The following is a 16,568-nucleotide window of genomic DNA, read 5'->3' as shown; positions in this document are numbered from 1 at the left end:
TAGAAGTAAAAGAAACCTACCTTTGAGAGGATCTAATCCAATCCATTCATTTTGCAGAGAAGAAAACTGAGACCCAGAGAAATTAAGTGAGTTGCTCTAAGTCACACAGCTAGAGGCGGGACTAGAAACCAGAGTTCTTTCTACTACACCAATGTTGTCTCTCCCCCTTCATAAGTAATTTTAAGTGCTGTGGGTAAGGGGGCTTCTATAGGTGAGAACTAAGAATCTTGACTAGGTCATGAAAGGTAAATGACTTAATAAAGACCCTAGAGCTTTACCATTATAATGATTATCATAGCTCAGGACATATGTGTAACCCCTACCCCCATTTCTTTTGTTATTTTAATTAGTGCTTTCTTTTCAACAACCCTAAGAGGAAGGCAGAGAGAAAATTAAAACTTCTATTTTACAGATGAGGAAACAGCTTGGAGAATAAAGTAATTTGCTTTGGAATCTTGCTCTAAAATGGCTCAAATCCTACCTTCTGTAATGGGGGGGGGGGTGTCTTTCCCTTCTAGATTGGTACATATCATCCCTCTCCACTCCCCACTCCCCTACCAATGCTAATGTCTATGCTTTTTAGATTACATTTCTATATTCTGCACATATCTTGTAGGAGCCCAGAGGCTTGCATGGTTTCTCCCCTATTAGAATGTGCGTTCCTTGAGGGCAGTGGCTGTGTTTTTTACCTTAGGAAAAAATCCCTGGTGTTCAGCACAGAGCCTGGGAAGTACTTAATAGAAGTAAGTAAGCACTTAATAAATGTTTACTTGATTGAAATAACTGACATATAATAGAAGTACCCTGAGCTCAGGGGCTGGCCCAATTTTGTGTTTGCTGGCCCTAGCACAGTGCTAGACATTCAGAAGAAGGCAGAGTACAAGGAGAAAACTACCGAGTCAAATACATGAGGAAGCAGCAACTAGAACCGTTAATTTAAGGATGATTTTTGAGAGGAAAAATGCCAGAAGAGACATGTGAGTCAGCTACAAAGCAAACATTCTCTCACTCTCTCTCTCTCTCTCTCTCTCTCTCTCTCTCTCTCTCTCTCTCTCACACACACACACACACACACACACACACTGCTCCCCTAAAGATGTGTCCCTTATTTCCCTTTTTGTGCCAGATCCCTGGCAAATAAAGTCACTCAAACCCCCAAATTCTGGATGTCCTAAGGAGGACCCTTCCTTCCAACCACACCAACAAATTAATTGTTCTTCCCCTTGATCTATACAAAAACTCTGCTAAGATAAACTGCTCATCTCATACCGGGATAAGGATTTCCTAGCACGAGCTTTGGAGAATGGATTTCCAAGAGCAACCAAACAGGTTTGGAATATGCATGGGAAGCAAACTTATCATATTTTCTTCTCAGAGACAAAGTTATGCTGACTTCTAAGAAAGGGCTTTGAAACTGAACTGGACAAGAGATGATACCTGGATCTGTATGAACCTAGCTGGATGATTTTGGTGGGAGGAAGGAAAAGGCAATAAATACCCAAGTTTATATCCCCTAAATGCTGGTTGTCTTTAAGAATTGCTATGGAGAATTGTACTTCTTTAGTCAAGTCTTACTTTGATGCCATATCATAGTCTGGTGGTGCCCCTGGGCTTTCTATGATTATTTCAGGGAAGCATAACATCCAGTAGAAAAGGCTTAAAATATGGGTCCAGGGGTAAATTGTGTTCCCGTGGTCCAAGAACTTGCCTAAATGTGGAAAGGCTCATTACCAGCAGTAAAGTGACCAATTTTTTTAGGCATGGTAACTCTTGGAAACAATCCAATAGTCACTAAAGAGCTGCAATCTTTACTACAGAGGGCGTACCCACACTTCATGAGATTTTTGTAGTGTTGGTGGGTTAGTGACATAACTCTTTAAAACACAGAACTATCTTTCACAGAATGTACTGGCTTTCCCATCTGCAGAACTTTGATCTATGTTCCCATCATATTTTAGGAGAAATAGTAAATTTAGAATATTAAAAATTCATTTATCTTTTCTAGAGATGACCTTATTATCACAGAAGAGAAATGCATGCCCACAAATAATAGCTAACATTTTTATAGCACTTTAAATTTTACAAAGAGTTTTACAAATATCTCCTTTTATCAGGTGGCAGTTAAGTCACTTGCTGAGGATCACACAGCTAGGAAATGTGGCCCTCAGAGGACCTGAAGGAAACCCCCTTAGAAGACTTTGACTACTATGCTGATGGATCCTGCTTCAGAAATAAGGAAGGAGACTTGGTTGCTGGTTATGGTATCACCGCCACCACACAAGTGGTTGAAACTTCATCACTACCTGATGCCCATTTAGTACAACAAGCCAAACTTGAGGCAAGAGCCTGGACTTGTGAATTAGGAAAAGGAAAAAGGCTAAAGCCTGAACTCAACTCCGGTTTTCCTGACTCTAAGTTCAATGCTCTATTCACTGTACTACCTAAGAAGTATTTAGTCTCCTATTCTTGCTGATGACCATGAGATATTTCAGATGGAAGTTCTGATTTGTGCCTCTGAAATGCTCCTGTCACATATCCTTTGTGCAATATTGGAAATTACTGTGTATTTAAAAAAATTTATAAATGGTTTACTTTTTGTCAGTCATTGTAATTACTGCAGACACAGAACACTGTTTGGAGAGGATGAGGAAGTTCAGTACCAAGACAGATTCCACGACAAGACACCATGTAATAGAGTAGGATGGAGAAAGATCCAAGTTCAAGTCCAAATACATACTGACTTTGTGATCCTGGCCAAATCACTGAACCTCTTAGAGTCCCTTCCAAAGGAGTTCTCTAAGATTGTAAATTGCAGAGCAGGTATAAATTTGTATAGGTAGAGGGAATATCTTTGCTGGGTCTTCTTCCCTATCAGTGTACTGCATGTGTGTGTGTGTGTGTGTGTGTGTGTGTGTGTATACATACATATATAGGTAAAAATAAAATCTTGCCCACATAATAAGCATGAATGCTCAAAAAGTAACATATTACTGAATAAAAACAAATTACTGAATAAAAGCTCTTATCACGTGAGTGTGCACATACTTCAAAAATCCATGTAGACCTCTACACCTTAATACATTGTCTCCATGAGCTTCTGTGAGAAAAAATAAAAATAAAAATAAAATTCAACACCTAATCCTTCAAATGATGCATTATCTCTGCACTGAGCCAGGCTGGTCAAGTCAATCACTAGACTCAAAGTCAAAGTCTTTGCAGTCTGTTAGAATGTTAGAGAGCTCATGCTATCTCATATAGCCTATGACACCCTGGGCTCCCCATGGCATGATGAAGGAAAGCTAGGGATCAGTTACAAATCAACTACTGTCCTTACTCCAATCCCAAATAATATAGGCATAGCCTGATAAGACTGGTTTAGCTTAGAAAGAGATGGCTTGTACACATCCTGGGATGCTAGCATTAAAAATGAGTAGGAGTAACATCTACTTAGATCCCTTCTAAAAAGATTAGGTTAGTTTTTCCATAAAAGGCAATGAAAATATCCTCAAGACTAAGATGGTTCAATAGATTAAAGTTCAAACTATTGATATTGCTTTCAGGTTGTCTTTACAAAAACACAGACCTGAGATAACTCAATTATAGCTTAGCAGCCTCAAGTCAAGGAAAAAGCATATGCCTTGGGAATGAGATAACTTGGGTATCTAAAACAATCGTCCTGATCCACAGATTATTCATGTATAAAACATAGATAATGTCACCTTCTTTCTCATAAGGTGGTTGTAAGGATCAAAGGCCTTACTAAACCTAATGGGTACATAATTGTGAGCTATTGTCTTATCAGCAGTCATAGGGACCTGACCACTTGCTCCTAGGATTGAACGATGGCTCAGTCTGACTCTGCCAGGCACCATGCCTAAGAACAAGATTCTTTGGGTAGACTGGGTGAAAGTCAAACTAGACTGCATTAACTCTAATTCTGAAAGAAGAGAGGTTCCAGAATACATACATGTAGAAAACAAGGGAAAAAACCCCTAAGCTTTGACTTCTAATCTACACAATGTTCTTTAAATACCCTGAGAATTAAGCTGTTCCCCCAGCAACAGCTGAATATGCAAAGATGAGGTCTTCACTGAGCCAGCACTAGTGCCTTCTCTTAATGAGACACTTCCTGTTGGTCACAGGTTAACAACCAAAGAGTCACCCAAGCATATTCTAAAAATAATTCCTACAGTTTATGAAATCTCACAGAGCTTCGCTTTAAGGTAAAGAAGAATTTTTTCAGGAAAAAAACAACTCAGTAAATGTCACAAACTCTGTCGCTCATGCCTCCCACAAAATGGGTCTATTTTAAAAGTCAACTAGCAAAGTCAGAAAAGGACCCAAGTGAGAAAGTGAATCAAGACTATCTGGCCCTGGGCAGTGCTGTACAGGAAAACACTAACAGTTTTACATGTCTCTGTAGCTGACACCAAGATACCCCTCTGGAATATTCAAAGGCTAAATGGTACCAATAATGGGTTTCCCTAGAGTCAAGAGCCTGGATGATTCTCCTAAAATGAACTGACCTCTTCCTACATAACATTTATAAAATGCTTTTAAGATGCTTGAATAGTTACATAATTGTGATCCATTACCATATTAGCAGTCATGGAGCTTTGGCTACTCACTCTTGGCAATAGTAATTTCAAAGGATCCTGTTTTTTAGATTTTCTGAAATGACTCAGAATGAATTACACTTATCCCTAGGATGGGAACAGATGGGAAATCTAAAAGAAGATACTAACTTCCACGTTAGCTCTTATCCCTAAGCTAAGAGTTAAGCATAGGATCATAACTGTAATTGGGAAAGACATCTGAGAGTCCAGCCACCTCCTTTATTTTACAGGTAAGAAAACAAGGTTCAGAGCAATGTGTCTAAGGCACGATTTGAATTCAAGTTTTCTTGATTCCAAGTCTAGTGCTCTCTGTCTGCTAGAACAAGAACACAAGAGACTCAAGCCTAAACTAGAAGGTGAGGCCCTTTACTGAGAGGGCCAGAGGTGACATGAAAGATCTAAGGAGAGAAAAGGTTTGGACAGTTGCTCCAGAATGTGAAAGTCAGGAAAAAAACAGATTTTCACAAAGCAGCAAGAGCCCATTTGAGGTCAGATTACATAATGAGGAACAAATGAGACTACATGTGCCAGGTGCTTTGCAAACCTTTAAATGTCAGCTATTGTCAATGGAGACCTAACCTTTGTGGTCAGAACACTTAAATACAAATCCAACCTATGACACAGGTGCTGGCTTGTGATTCAGGACTCATTTAACCTGTCAGTGCCCCCCAGGCAATACTCAATGAGCATATAAAAAGGTAGTGAAATCCCTCACAGATACCAGGTCACTATGGAAACAAGCTTTTACACCCCCCACCCCCTCCCCCTTTTCAAGAAATGAATAGCTTGTCCCCGACTTCCTCCAAAGGACTCTATTTGTTCAAAGTATGATCCAGAGAGCTTTCATTTATATGGCACTTTATGAAGCACTTTCCTTACCACCATTCTGTGAGACAAGACGGTATTAGCAATATCATTTTAAAGAAAAGGAAATACTCAGACTATATCATAAGCAAGAGAAAGAATGAAGCTCAGACTTGAGCCCAGATCTTCTGGCTCCAAGTTCAATGATCATTTCAAGATCCAATCAAACTCAACAAGCATTTGTTAAGGTCCGAGTAGCTATCACCAAGGTGCTGGGGATACAGAGTCAAAACCAATAATCCTCGCACTCTAGGAAGCTTATATTCTTTTTTTTTTTTTCAAGCAATTGGGGTTAAGTAACTTGCTCAAGGTTACACTGCTGGTGCTCTTACTCACTGTGCTACCTGGCCTCCCCTGGAAGCTTATATTCTTAAGGAGTGTATGTTGCCTCTTAATGTAAAGAGAAAAGTCTGATGAAGTAGAGCCTACAGCTCCCCAAACTGCCACCAGAGACTATGCTATGGCAGCTGTCCCTAGCCTCAGGAGACCTTTTGAGGTCCTCGTTACCTAGATACATCTTCTTTACCCCAGTCCATAAGGGAGGAGCATGTTCATAGCCTGGTATATGAGCTATCAGGCATGTCTCTCTGCTTGGCTTACAGACTGACTTTGTTGTAGCTACATTTCAACAGTTCTTATAGAACAGTTCCTCTTCAATTTCCTTTCCTCCCACCTTTGTTGAACAGGGAAACTAAGAAAGAATGAGAAGTTAGTGCTGGAAAGGGCTTTAGAGAGTCTGCTGCCCAAACCGCTCATTTTACAAAAGATGAAAAAGGCTCAGTGAAAACACAGGGCTTGGGGAAGAAGATTGCTAAGGTTCCTTCCTACTCTTGAGATTCTGTGAGGTGACTTCTTTGAGACCCCAAAGTCAGTGAGCAGTAACGATGGGACCAGAATTCAAGTACTGTAGGCTCAATGCTCATTTCACTATAGGATGATGCTTCCCAAATACTGGAAGAACACAGACCTTAATAAAAAGAGTTCATCCTTGGACATGTCCCAATCATTCCTGTCTCTGTAGACCTGCATAACACACATTTCCTGCTAGGAACTCTCCTCTCTGCCTAAATTCTAACCACCCTCCAAGGTCCCGCATCATTCTAACTTCCTGCTCATAGCTTTCCCTAGACCCAGCCAAGACCACAATGATTCCTCCTTTGAACTCACTGTTCTTATTATCTATATCATTATCTACTGTCTTGCAATATGCCTGGGATGGTTACATAATGTTTCATCCACACTTTTCTTGTCTTTCTAATGTTGCCAAAACTTGTTCATTGGCATAAATTCTGGAAACCAACCACTGTCACCTCCAACTCACAGCATGGCTTCAGAGCAAGATGTTAGTAGCAATATATAAATGCAAGCTATCATAATGATTAACTGAGATAAACATATTATTAGCATCTTGCTATTAAAGATTTTGGGGTGAACTTATTCCCCCATACCAACCATAAGGTTGGTCACGATAAGAAATCCTAGATTTAAGTGCTATGTTACTTCATAGTGCACCCCTCTCATTTTACAGATGATGACACTCAGGCACAAAGAGTGTAAGTGATTGGCCCAGGAGAGAGAGCCAGTAGTGGTCAGAGAGGCAGGACTTAAACCCAAGTATCCCTGACTCTAGGTCTGGCCCTCTAGCCACAATGTCTCTTCTAACTGCAGAATTCTGTCCCAAGATTTTATGTTCTAAGTCTCTTCCAGATTTAGCATCTAACTTGTCAATGTTATGGCTGAAAACATCATGCTAAAAAGTATGGGAGCAAGCACACAGCATTGTTTCACTCCACTGGTGACTGGGAAGGCAGAAGAGTATTATCTATTGCCTAGAACCCAGGCAAGCGTGCCGTCATGACAATGACATACAATGCTGATGAATTTCTCTGGGCAACCAAATTTTGACATAATGGAAATATGGAAAACATAAGCCCTCACATCTAACAGTATCAAAGGCCTTGATCAGATCTGTAAACATTGTATACAGACCTCTGTTCTGCTCCCTGGCATTTCTCCTGGAATTGTCAGGTAGCAGGTACCATGTCAACTATTCCTCAGCCCTTTCTGAAGCCACACTGGCTCTCAGGTTGATGACCATCTTTCAGGTGAAGGATCAACCTATAAAGGAGGACTCTGAGTCACAGGACAATCCATTTCCTTTACCTTCATAGAGATGGACAATGGAGGCATCCTTGAATTCCTGGGGGATAACCTCCTCTTGCCATATAACCTGGAAAATTTTCGCCATGTTGTTAGATGCTTGACATGTTGACATAATATATTCTAAAGTCTTATCCGGTCCTCACATTTGGGGAGAGACAAAAGACCTGAATTACGTTGCCTCTTTGACTCTGGGCCTCAGCATATCCAACCTGCTTATTTCCCTCCTCTGAGTCTATTTTTTCTCTGCAAATTAAGAAGGCGGAACTCTTGATAATCACTAAGGCCCCAGATGCCTTTCTTCTGTCTTAAGTCACACTCACATATACTAATCTTGAAAAAAGCCAAAGGGATATGATGCTGGGGGAATAAAGCTCTCTCCTGCTTTAGTTATTTTTTTTTTTAAGTATTTGGTCTCTTTTGTTTTTATATCACCTTTATTTCCAAAAATATTCATCTCCTCCCCAGCAAGTCATCTCTTTTCACAAAGAATAAAAAAGAAAAAAAAGACCTGTTTTAGTCTTAACAGCAAAGAGAAAAGGTGAGAGCTTCCCAATAGAAAACCTGGCATGTGAGATAAGTGTTTCACTGTCACAACTAAAAAATCATCCAGAAAATTGTTCACTCCCATTTTCCCCCTCCCTCCTATGTAAAAGCTACTGGGAATAAGGCTCTGAGTTTTCCCCCCAAGGAATCTCAGAGGCAAGCACTTGAAGCAAAAACAACATCTAAGCCATTAACAGAGAATGCTACATAAACAAAACATCCTTAGATAAGTATCCAGGCAAACTCTAGAGGAATCAAAGAAACTAGCCCAGGGTCACTGATGCTGTTGTTCTCAGTGGAGATGTATAGTGAATGCTGGTGAAGGGACAGTGTTCTAGCAACCAGATCACACTTGTCCCTAGCTCCTGACTAGTTATTCTAGCATGTTTTTAAACAGATGCACAAGTTCAAAATTTATCACTCAAAAGTAGAAGAGACAACTCTACACATCTTGTGGGCAGTTTTCAGTTCAGAGACTGCCCAGGGCAGTTCACAGTTTTCATAGCACTTTGGTAGCTGTTATCTGATCTGACCCCTACAGCAACCCTAGGATGTGGGTACAAGCATCATCTCCCATTTCACAGGTGAGGAAACGGAATCTCACATTTATCCACTCTGCCACTTGTACCTTCCACTTTAGTTCAGGCCCTCATTATCTCTTGCCTAGATTGTAACAGACTCCTACTTGGTCTCTCTGCCCCAAACCTGTCTCTGACTCCTCAGCCCACTCTATACACAGCAACTAAGTGACTTTCCTCAAGTTCAGACATGATCAGGTGATCATTCTAAGTCAACCAAGCTCAGAGGCTTTATAGCGTCTCTAGGATAAAAAATTCACTCCTCTCTTTAGCTTTTCAAAGTCCACGTAATTAGTTTCATCTTATTTTTCTAGGCTCACTGGGCATTCTTGCCTGGAATGCACTCTGTCCTTCATTGGTCCTCAGAGTCTCCTCTCTTCCTTTAAGTCACAGCTCAAATACCACCATCTGCATGCAGTCCTTTCTAAGCTCCCCCCCCCCACGAGAACTTCCCCTCCCTCCTTTTTTTACCTTGCATATAACCACTGTGTGTATATTCACATTATATTTATGCTATTTGTATATTTCATTTCTATTTAGTGTCACCCTCCCCTTCTTTACAATGTAAACTCACTGAGAGTAGGGACTGCTTTTATTCTTTGTACTTGTATCTCCAGTGCTAAGAACAGGGCCTGGTACACAGCAGGCACTTAATAAATACTTGCTGATTGACTGATTCTAGTACCCTGCCCTGCTTCTTCTGGTTAAGGTACAGCTGGGGCAGACCATTTCCTTCAGCCTCAGTCCCAGGACCTTACTCTGTTCTGGGTCAAAGTGGGCACCAGGAACCTAGGAGAGGGAAGCAAAATTTCTCATCTGTGAGAAAAGCATTTCTCCCATGAAAGTTAAGAGGGTCTAGTCTGCCTTTTTATCAATATCACTCTGATTCAGATTTTCCAATGGAAAACACACAGACATACACAGACACACACACATACACACACGAGCAGAAAACTGATATGCTCTGGCTATTGTTTATCTCCAGCCTACAGTGAAATCAGATACTCTTTAAAATTGGTAGAAAAATCTGTTGTCATTTCTCCTTTCAGGGTTTGCAGGTACTCTCACCTGAAGAGCAGGGTAGTTTACCGACAAAATCTATATACTGCTATAGATAACGATCTAGGGTGAACAAAGGCAGAAGAGCTATGACAAAACAGATTGAAGAGAATTAGATTTTATTAGCTATGTAACCTTGAACAGTTCACTTAACCTCCATCTTCCTCAGCTCCCTCATCTGTAAAATGGGGTTAATAACAGCTCTGCAACTAATTATGTTTGGGCAAAATCACCTCATCTCTCTGCATCTCAGTTTTTATCATCTCTAAAATGATGAGGTTACACTAGATCTTAATATTAATGCTAATGATGATAATAACATTTATGTCTGCCAGGCACTGTGTTAAGTGCTTTACAATTATTTCATTTGATCCTCTGAACAACCTAGGAGGGCTGGCTAGATGGCACAGTGAATAGAGCACCAGCCCCAGAGTCAGGAGGACCTGAGTTCAAATCTGGCCTCAGACACTTATAAGCTGTGTGACCTTGGGCAAGTCACTTAACTCCAATTGCCCTGCCTTCCCCCCTCCAAAAAAGCAACAACAAAAACCCAAAAAACAAAAAACAACCCCGGAAGGTTAGATGCTATGATTATCCCCATTTCCTACCTCACAAGGTTGTTAGAAGGATCAAAGAAGATAATAATTACAAAGCACTTACTACAATGGTTGACACACAGGAAATGCTATACAAATGTTATTATTATCATCATTACCATAACATCCAGAGTAGCTCCACTTTGGGTTTTCTTGGCAAAGAGACTAGAGGGGTTTGCCCTTTACTTCTCCAGATCATTTTACAGATGAGGAAACTGAGGCAAACAGAGTTAAGTGACTTGAACAGGGTCACACAGCAAGTGAGTGTCTAAGGCTGGGTTTGAACTCAGGAAGACGAGTCTTCCTGACTATAAGCCCAGTGCTCTATCCACTGGGCCACCTCACTGTGTAGGAGTTGGACGAGATGTGTTCTAAGGTCTTTTCTGGCTCTAAATGTATGATCTATGACTATAAAGGAAAAAAAAAGGATTAATCACACTGCTGGCAGAATTCCATGGTTCATCTCCCTTCCATGTCCTTTTGCAACAAGATGCCTTTTCCACTCTAACTAGAGTAGTTTTTTTTTTTTTAAGCAATTAGGGTTAAGTAACTTGCTCAAGGTTACACAGCCAGGTGTTTCTGGGTGGGTGCTAGGTATCTGAGCCCGGGATTCGATCTCTAGGTCATCCTGACACTGGAGCCAGTGCTCTTACTCGCTGAGCCACCTGGCCGCCTAGAGTAGTTCTTAATGTGGCCAGGGATGGGAAGCCTTGAGGCACAAAAGATTCCAAACTTCCTGACCCTTTACTTGGGCTTCCTTTAAGGATTTGCAGCTGAAGAGATCAAGTAGTCCAAGTCCCTCATTTTACAAAGCAGGAAACTAAGGTCTATAGTAACTAGTCCAAGGTCACGCAGCTAGTTAGTGGCAAAGGCACATTCACACCCAGAACTTGTCTCCCCAAATCTTATTCCACCTCTCACTATAGGAGCTTATAAATTCACGTGGGAAACATGGTCTCACATGGACAAAACAGAAATGTGACAATGGTGAATATGTAAAAGGTCTTTATGTTACAAAATTAATGGCATCACTCCAAAGTTATAGGAGATGGCACAAACTCACCCTATACATTTGCCTATGAAGCATGAGGTATGCAAGTCTGACATGTCAGCTATAATGGATATAAACTCTCAACCACTGTCCAGGCAAACTAGACAGAATTTTTGCCCCAGCAAACAGCACAGTAATGACAATGATAACAATGAGAGAGGATGTTTATCCAACACTAAATAGTGACAAAATGCTGTGAGGATTATTATTTCACCTGAGCTTCATGACAATCCCATGAAGTTTAGAAAATTGTAATTATTTTGATGAGAAAACCAACAATCAGAGAAAACTAGTGATTTCTCAAAGACACAAAATAAGCATCAGAGTCAGGATTCAAACCCAGGTCTCCTAATAAATCCAAGCCAAGAGCTATTCCCATTACATAACACTGAATTCCTAGTAGCTTACATATGGAGAACAGTCATCAGTTTTGGGTTAGGTAACAGACCTGGGATTTTACTAGTATAGGGAACTCCCATGTGAGCAAACTCCCTCTACTAATGTGAGACATCACTTTCTCTGCAAGTCTTAGAGAGCTGCCAGTCACATGGGGGTGGGGATGGGGTGGAATTGGGTTAGAGGCAAGATTTGAACCCAGGTCTCTTGCTTCAAGGCCAGATCCTCTGTCCAGCATGCCATGCAAATACTTCCCTGAGTGATCCTAACAGTGACAATAATACAGTGTCCTGGGTACACAAAATTGGCATTACGAAGCCACCGAAGAAGCAGCATATACTTTATGAGCTACTGGATAGTACTGATATAATCCACTCATTTTCTTGTCCTTATGACCAATAACATGTCCTGCTGAGTTACAGAAACGAGCCCCAGGAAGAGGAAGGAATAATAGCTTTGGGATCAGAGGACCTGGGTGTGAATACAGGTATACTTTGTTTTATTGCATTTTGCTTTAGCTTTGCAGATACTGTGGGTTTGTTTTTTTTCTTAAACAAACTGAAGGTCTGTGGCAACCCTACACTGAGCAAGTATACTGGTGGCCATTTTTTCCAAATGCACAGCGGCTCACATTGGGCCTCTGTGTTACATTCTGGTAATTCTCCCTACATTTCAAACTTTTTCATCATTATTATATCTGTCATGGTGATCTGTGATCTTTGATGGTACCATTGTAATTATTTTGGGGTATTATGAACTGCACCCATGTAAGACAGCAAACTTAATCAATAAATGCTGTATGTTTTAATTGCTCTACCAACTGGCCATTCCCCATCTCTCTCCCTTTCCTTGAGTTTCCCTATTCACTGAGACACAACAATACTGAAATTAGGCCAATTAATAATCCTACAATGCCCTCTAAGTGTTTAAGTGAAAGGGAGAGTCAATTTACATGGCAAATTCCATTTTTGTGTTATTTTAAGATATTGCCATAGCCACCCTAACCTTCAGCAGCCACCACCCTGCTTGGTCAGTAGCCATCATCACTGAGCCAAGGCCTACCACCAATAAAGAGACTCACTGAAGGCTCACATGATGGTGAGCATTTTTAGCTATACATTGGCATGCCCTTTTTTACATATAATACTATTGTACACTTAAAAAAACTACAGTATAATATAAGCATTACTTTTACATGCACTGGGGAACCAAAAATTCATGTAACTTGTTATGGCAATACTTGCTTTACTGTGGTCATCTAGAACTAAACCAACAAAACTCTGAGGTGTGCCTATACCAGCTCTGCCTCTTACTAGCTGGGTGACTGGGCCAACCATTTAACCTCTTTAATGCTCAGTTCAGGCTAGAACTAGATGATCTCCAAGGACCTTTCTGGAGTTAAATCCTCTAAATCAAAGTCACTTCTGCTCTTAAGAACTCAATTTCTCCATCTGTAAAATGAAAGGACTGAATAAGATGGTCAATAATACTTCTAGCTGGTCAGGTCTAGGGGCAAAGAGAATGGTGTTCTGTTAACTAGCTAAAGAGCTCATCAGTGCATTGACAGGACTCATAACTTTGGTAAGCTGGGTAGCTTTTACCTGGGAATGCATTGACATCAATGACTGCATGCTGTCCTGTCTGGTTGTTGATAATGATGTCAATCCCAAACAGCGATACACCAAGTGCTTGCCGAAGGGCCTTGGAAATCTCCCTGATGACCTCATCCGAGGGCTTCTCAAACACGCCTTCTATTTTGTCCAGCTACCAAAAAGAAACACAAAAGTTCAACTGTGATGTATTTGGAATCATTCACCTGTTTTGAAGAAAGGAAGAAGACATTGAATTTTCAATCAGATTTATGTCTTGATCTGTGTCTTCCCAAAGAGGCTCCTCCCTGGGTTCATGATCTGCATATTTAAATTCTCCTCAGCCTTCAAGATCCAACTCAAATCCCTCTTCCACTGTAAAGTCTTATATTATTCTATTCTACACTGAATTCTCTCTTACAGAGGTATAGCTTGAATTTTTTATACCCAGGGAAAAAAAAATACAAACTATCTGAGGAAAGCACAGCATGAAAATATCCTCAAATAAACTTCTTAAAAATACTCAGTTCAGAGAGTGGAGTGACAGAGACCCCAGGACAGCGACACAAGTAGGGAAAGACCCTGGGATACCAGTAGGCTAACACCAAATAATACTATTTTCTATAACACCATAAAGGAGCCTAGAAAGTAAAGTTCTAGGCAAAAAATAGAAGACTTTATGGGCACAGGTAATATTTTCATCATAACTACTGAATAAAGGCAGAGGATTCAGAAGAGAAAGTGAAATTTGAAAAGTGAACAATTTGCTAAAACTGTATCAGAAATTGTGTCATAATACTAAATGCAAGAAAGAAAACTGTAGACCAATATTACTAATGAATTTTGTTGCAGAATCCATAAATAAAATTCTATCAGAGTTAGTGCCTAAGAATGGATTTTAAACTTTTGGACCAGAGCATAGCATTTATTTAGTAAAGGACCATAGATCACAGAACTGGGAGATAATTTAAGAGATCAAGTGGTTCAATATAATTTCTCTGATGAGAAAACAGACTCAGCATGTTAAGTAACTTGTATAAGTTCACACAGCTCTGAAATGAACTGAATAACTAAATCATAGAAATTGAACTTGGACTGACCAAAGAGGTCATTTGTTTTGACTCTATGAGAAGTACTAATTCTACAACATTTAATTTGATGGGGGGCCATTCACCAGTTTCAAGACTTCCAGTAATAGGGAGGCCCACTACATAAAAACATAGCACAGGATAGTAGAAAGAAAACTGAATTTGGACTCAAGGGAGCTGATTTGATTTATTTGCTCATAATGCGTGTGACACTGGTAATTACTTAACCTCTCTATGCAGCTGATAACATAATGCATGGAGTGCTAAACCTGGAGTCAAGAGGATCTGAGTTCAAATACAGCTTCAGACACTTCTTAGCTGTGTGATTTTTGGTCAAATCACTTAATCTCTGTTTGCCTCAGTTTCCTCAATTTTAAAATGAGGATAATGACAACTCACAGGGCTGTTGTGAGGATCAAATGAAATACTACTTATAAAAAGCACTTACAATAATTATTAGTGAGCTTTCTCACATACTGAATTTCTCTAACTCTGGAGACCTAGTCTGTACTCTCTTCATCAGGGATTAGACATTAGCCTTTTCTATGTACACTTGTCTTCTCTTTCCAAATACATTAAAAACTCATGGTGGGAAATAATCATACCTTATTTTTGTGTTTTTACAATGTTAGCACTCAATAAACCCATGTTGGCACCTCTGAATTCCTTCGTGCCCACAGAATAGGAAGCATGATGAGTTAAAGAGTTAACACATCTAAAATGAAAGGTGACTTGGAAAATGAAACCACATGGTTGTATGTTTCAGAGAAAGGATCTATAACTGCAAGAGAGCTAACAGAGTAGGTATTTGGGCAGCAAAAGGGTATTTTAACACATTTAATTTGGGGTCACTAAACTACCTACCTGCACATTTAGGGGTCAACCCTCCTTGTTCCAAGCCTTCTCCATAAAATAATACTTTTACCACACCTACCTTCAAAAGATGAACTCTATAAAAACTTTATAACACTTACATAAGTAAATACAATTCATATTTCTGATGAATGTCCTCCTGCCTCTGGTTGAGTATCTACATAATACTACGTGTATAAACCCCATGCTAACTACCACTACTAAGAGCGTGTATCTATATAGGTTTGTGAAATATTCTACATATAACTTTTGATCCACACAACAACCATGTCAAGTAGGTACCATAGATTATTATGCTGATTTTGCAGATGAGAAAAGTGAGGTTCAGAGTTAAACTGGGAGGAGGAAGAGAAGGACCTAACATTTCTGAAGCACTTCACATATTACTTGATCCTCACAATAACCTGGTGGTAGTGTTCAGTTGTTTCAGTCCTATCCATCTTGGGGTTTTCTTGGCAAAGATACTGGAGCTGTTTGACATTTCCTTGTCCAGCTCATTTCACAGATGAAACTGAGGCAAACAGGATTAAGTTGACCTGCCCAGCTCTAAGTGTCTGAGGCTGGACCTGAACTCATGAAGATGAGTCTTCCTGATTCCAAACCCAATGTTTAATCTACTACATCACCAAGGCACCCTCATAACCTTGTGATTTAGAGGCTGGTACTATCCCCACTTTACAGATAAGGAATATTGCCTCTCTGAGAAGTTAAGTAACTTACCCACGATCCACAGCTAATAAATATCTGGGTCAGGATTTGGGCTTAGGCCATCCCAACTTCAATCCTGACACTGTATGGGCTACACAACTTAGGTACTTTAAATATTAATCTGAATATTTATAAAGCACTTTTAAGATGGTAAAAAGCACTTTACATATATTAACTCACAGTTAGTAAATGTCAGCAGTAGGATTCAAATCTAAGCCTTGCTTGCCTTTAGATGTAGCACGCTTTCCTCTGTATACCATATCATTAGTGACTTGGATGTTGGCTATACACTGACCTTTATGACTCATGGCTGGGGAGAAATGCACATGGGAGGTGGGGGGGGGAGAGAGACAGAGAGAGAGAGAGAGAGAGAGAGAGAGAGAGAGAGAGAGAGAGAGAGAGAGAGAGAGAGAGAGAGAGAGAGAGAGAGAGAGAGAGAGAGAG

General features: G+C 40.2%; 1 protein-coding gene across 5 annotated transcripts in view; it reads right to left on the bottom strand.

Moving 5' to 3' along the window:
• The window catches only part of ITPK1 (inositol-tetrakisphosphate 1-kinase), a 394,723-nt gene that overhangs the window by 74,065 nt on the left and 304,090 nt on the right, over window positions 1-16,568 (bottom strand). For all 5 annotated transcript variants that reach the window (XM_069086036.1, XM_069086031.1, XM_069086033.1 and 2 more), the window contains exon 10: window positions 13,468-13,630. In XM_069086036.1, the coding sequence (XP_068942137.1) occupies window positions 13,468-13,630 (163 nt within the window). The remainder of the gene's footprint in view (window positions 1-13,467; window positions 13,631-16,568) is intronic.

The sequence above is a fragment of the Petaurus breviceps genome, unplaced genomic scaffold (genome assembly GCF_028583685.1).
Source record: "Petaurus breviceps papuanus isolate PSGF00001 unplaced genomic scaffold, PetGlider_PUasm1.0 177, whole genome shotgun sequence".
Classification (NCBI taxonomy): Eukaryota; Metazoa; Chordata; class Mammalia; order Diprotodontia; family Petauridae; genus Petaurus; species Petaurus breviceps.
The sequence above is the reverse complement of the archived record's forward strand: the minus strand, read 5'-3'. Positions and strand labels throughout refer to the sequence as shown.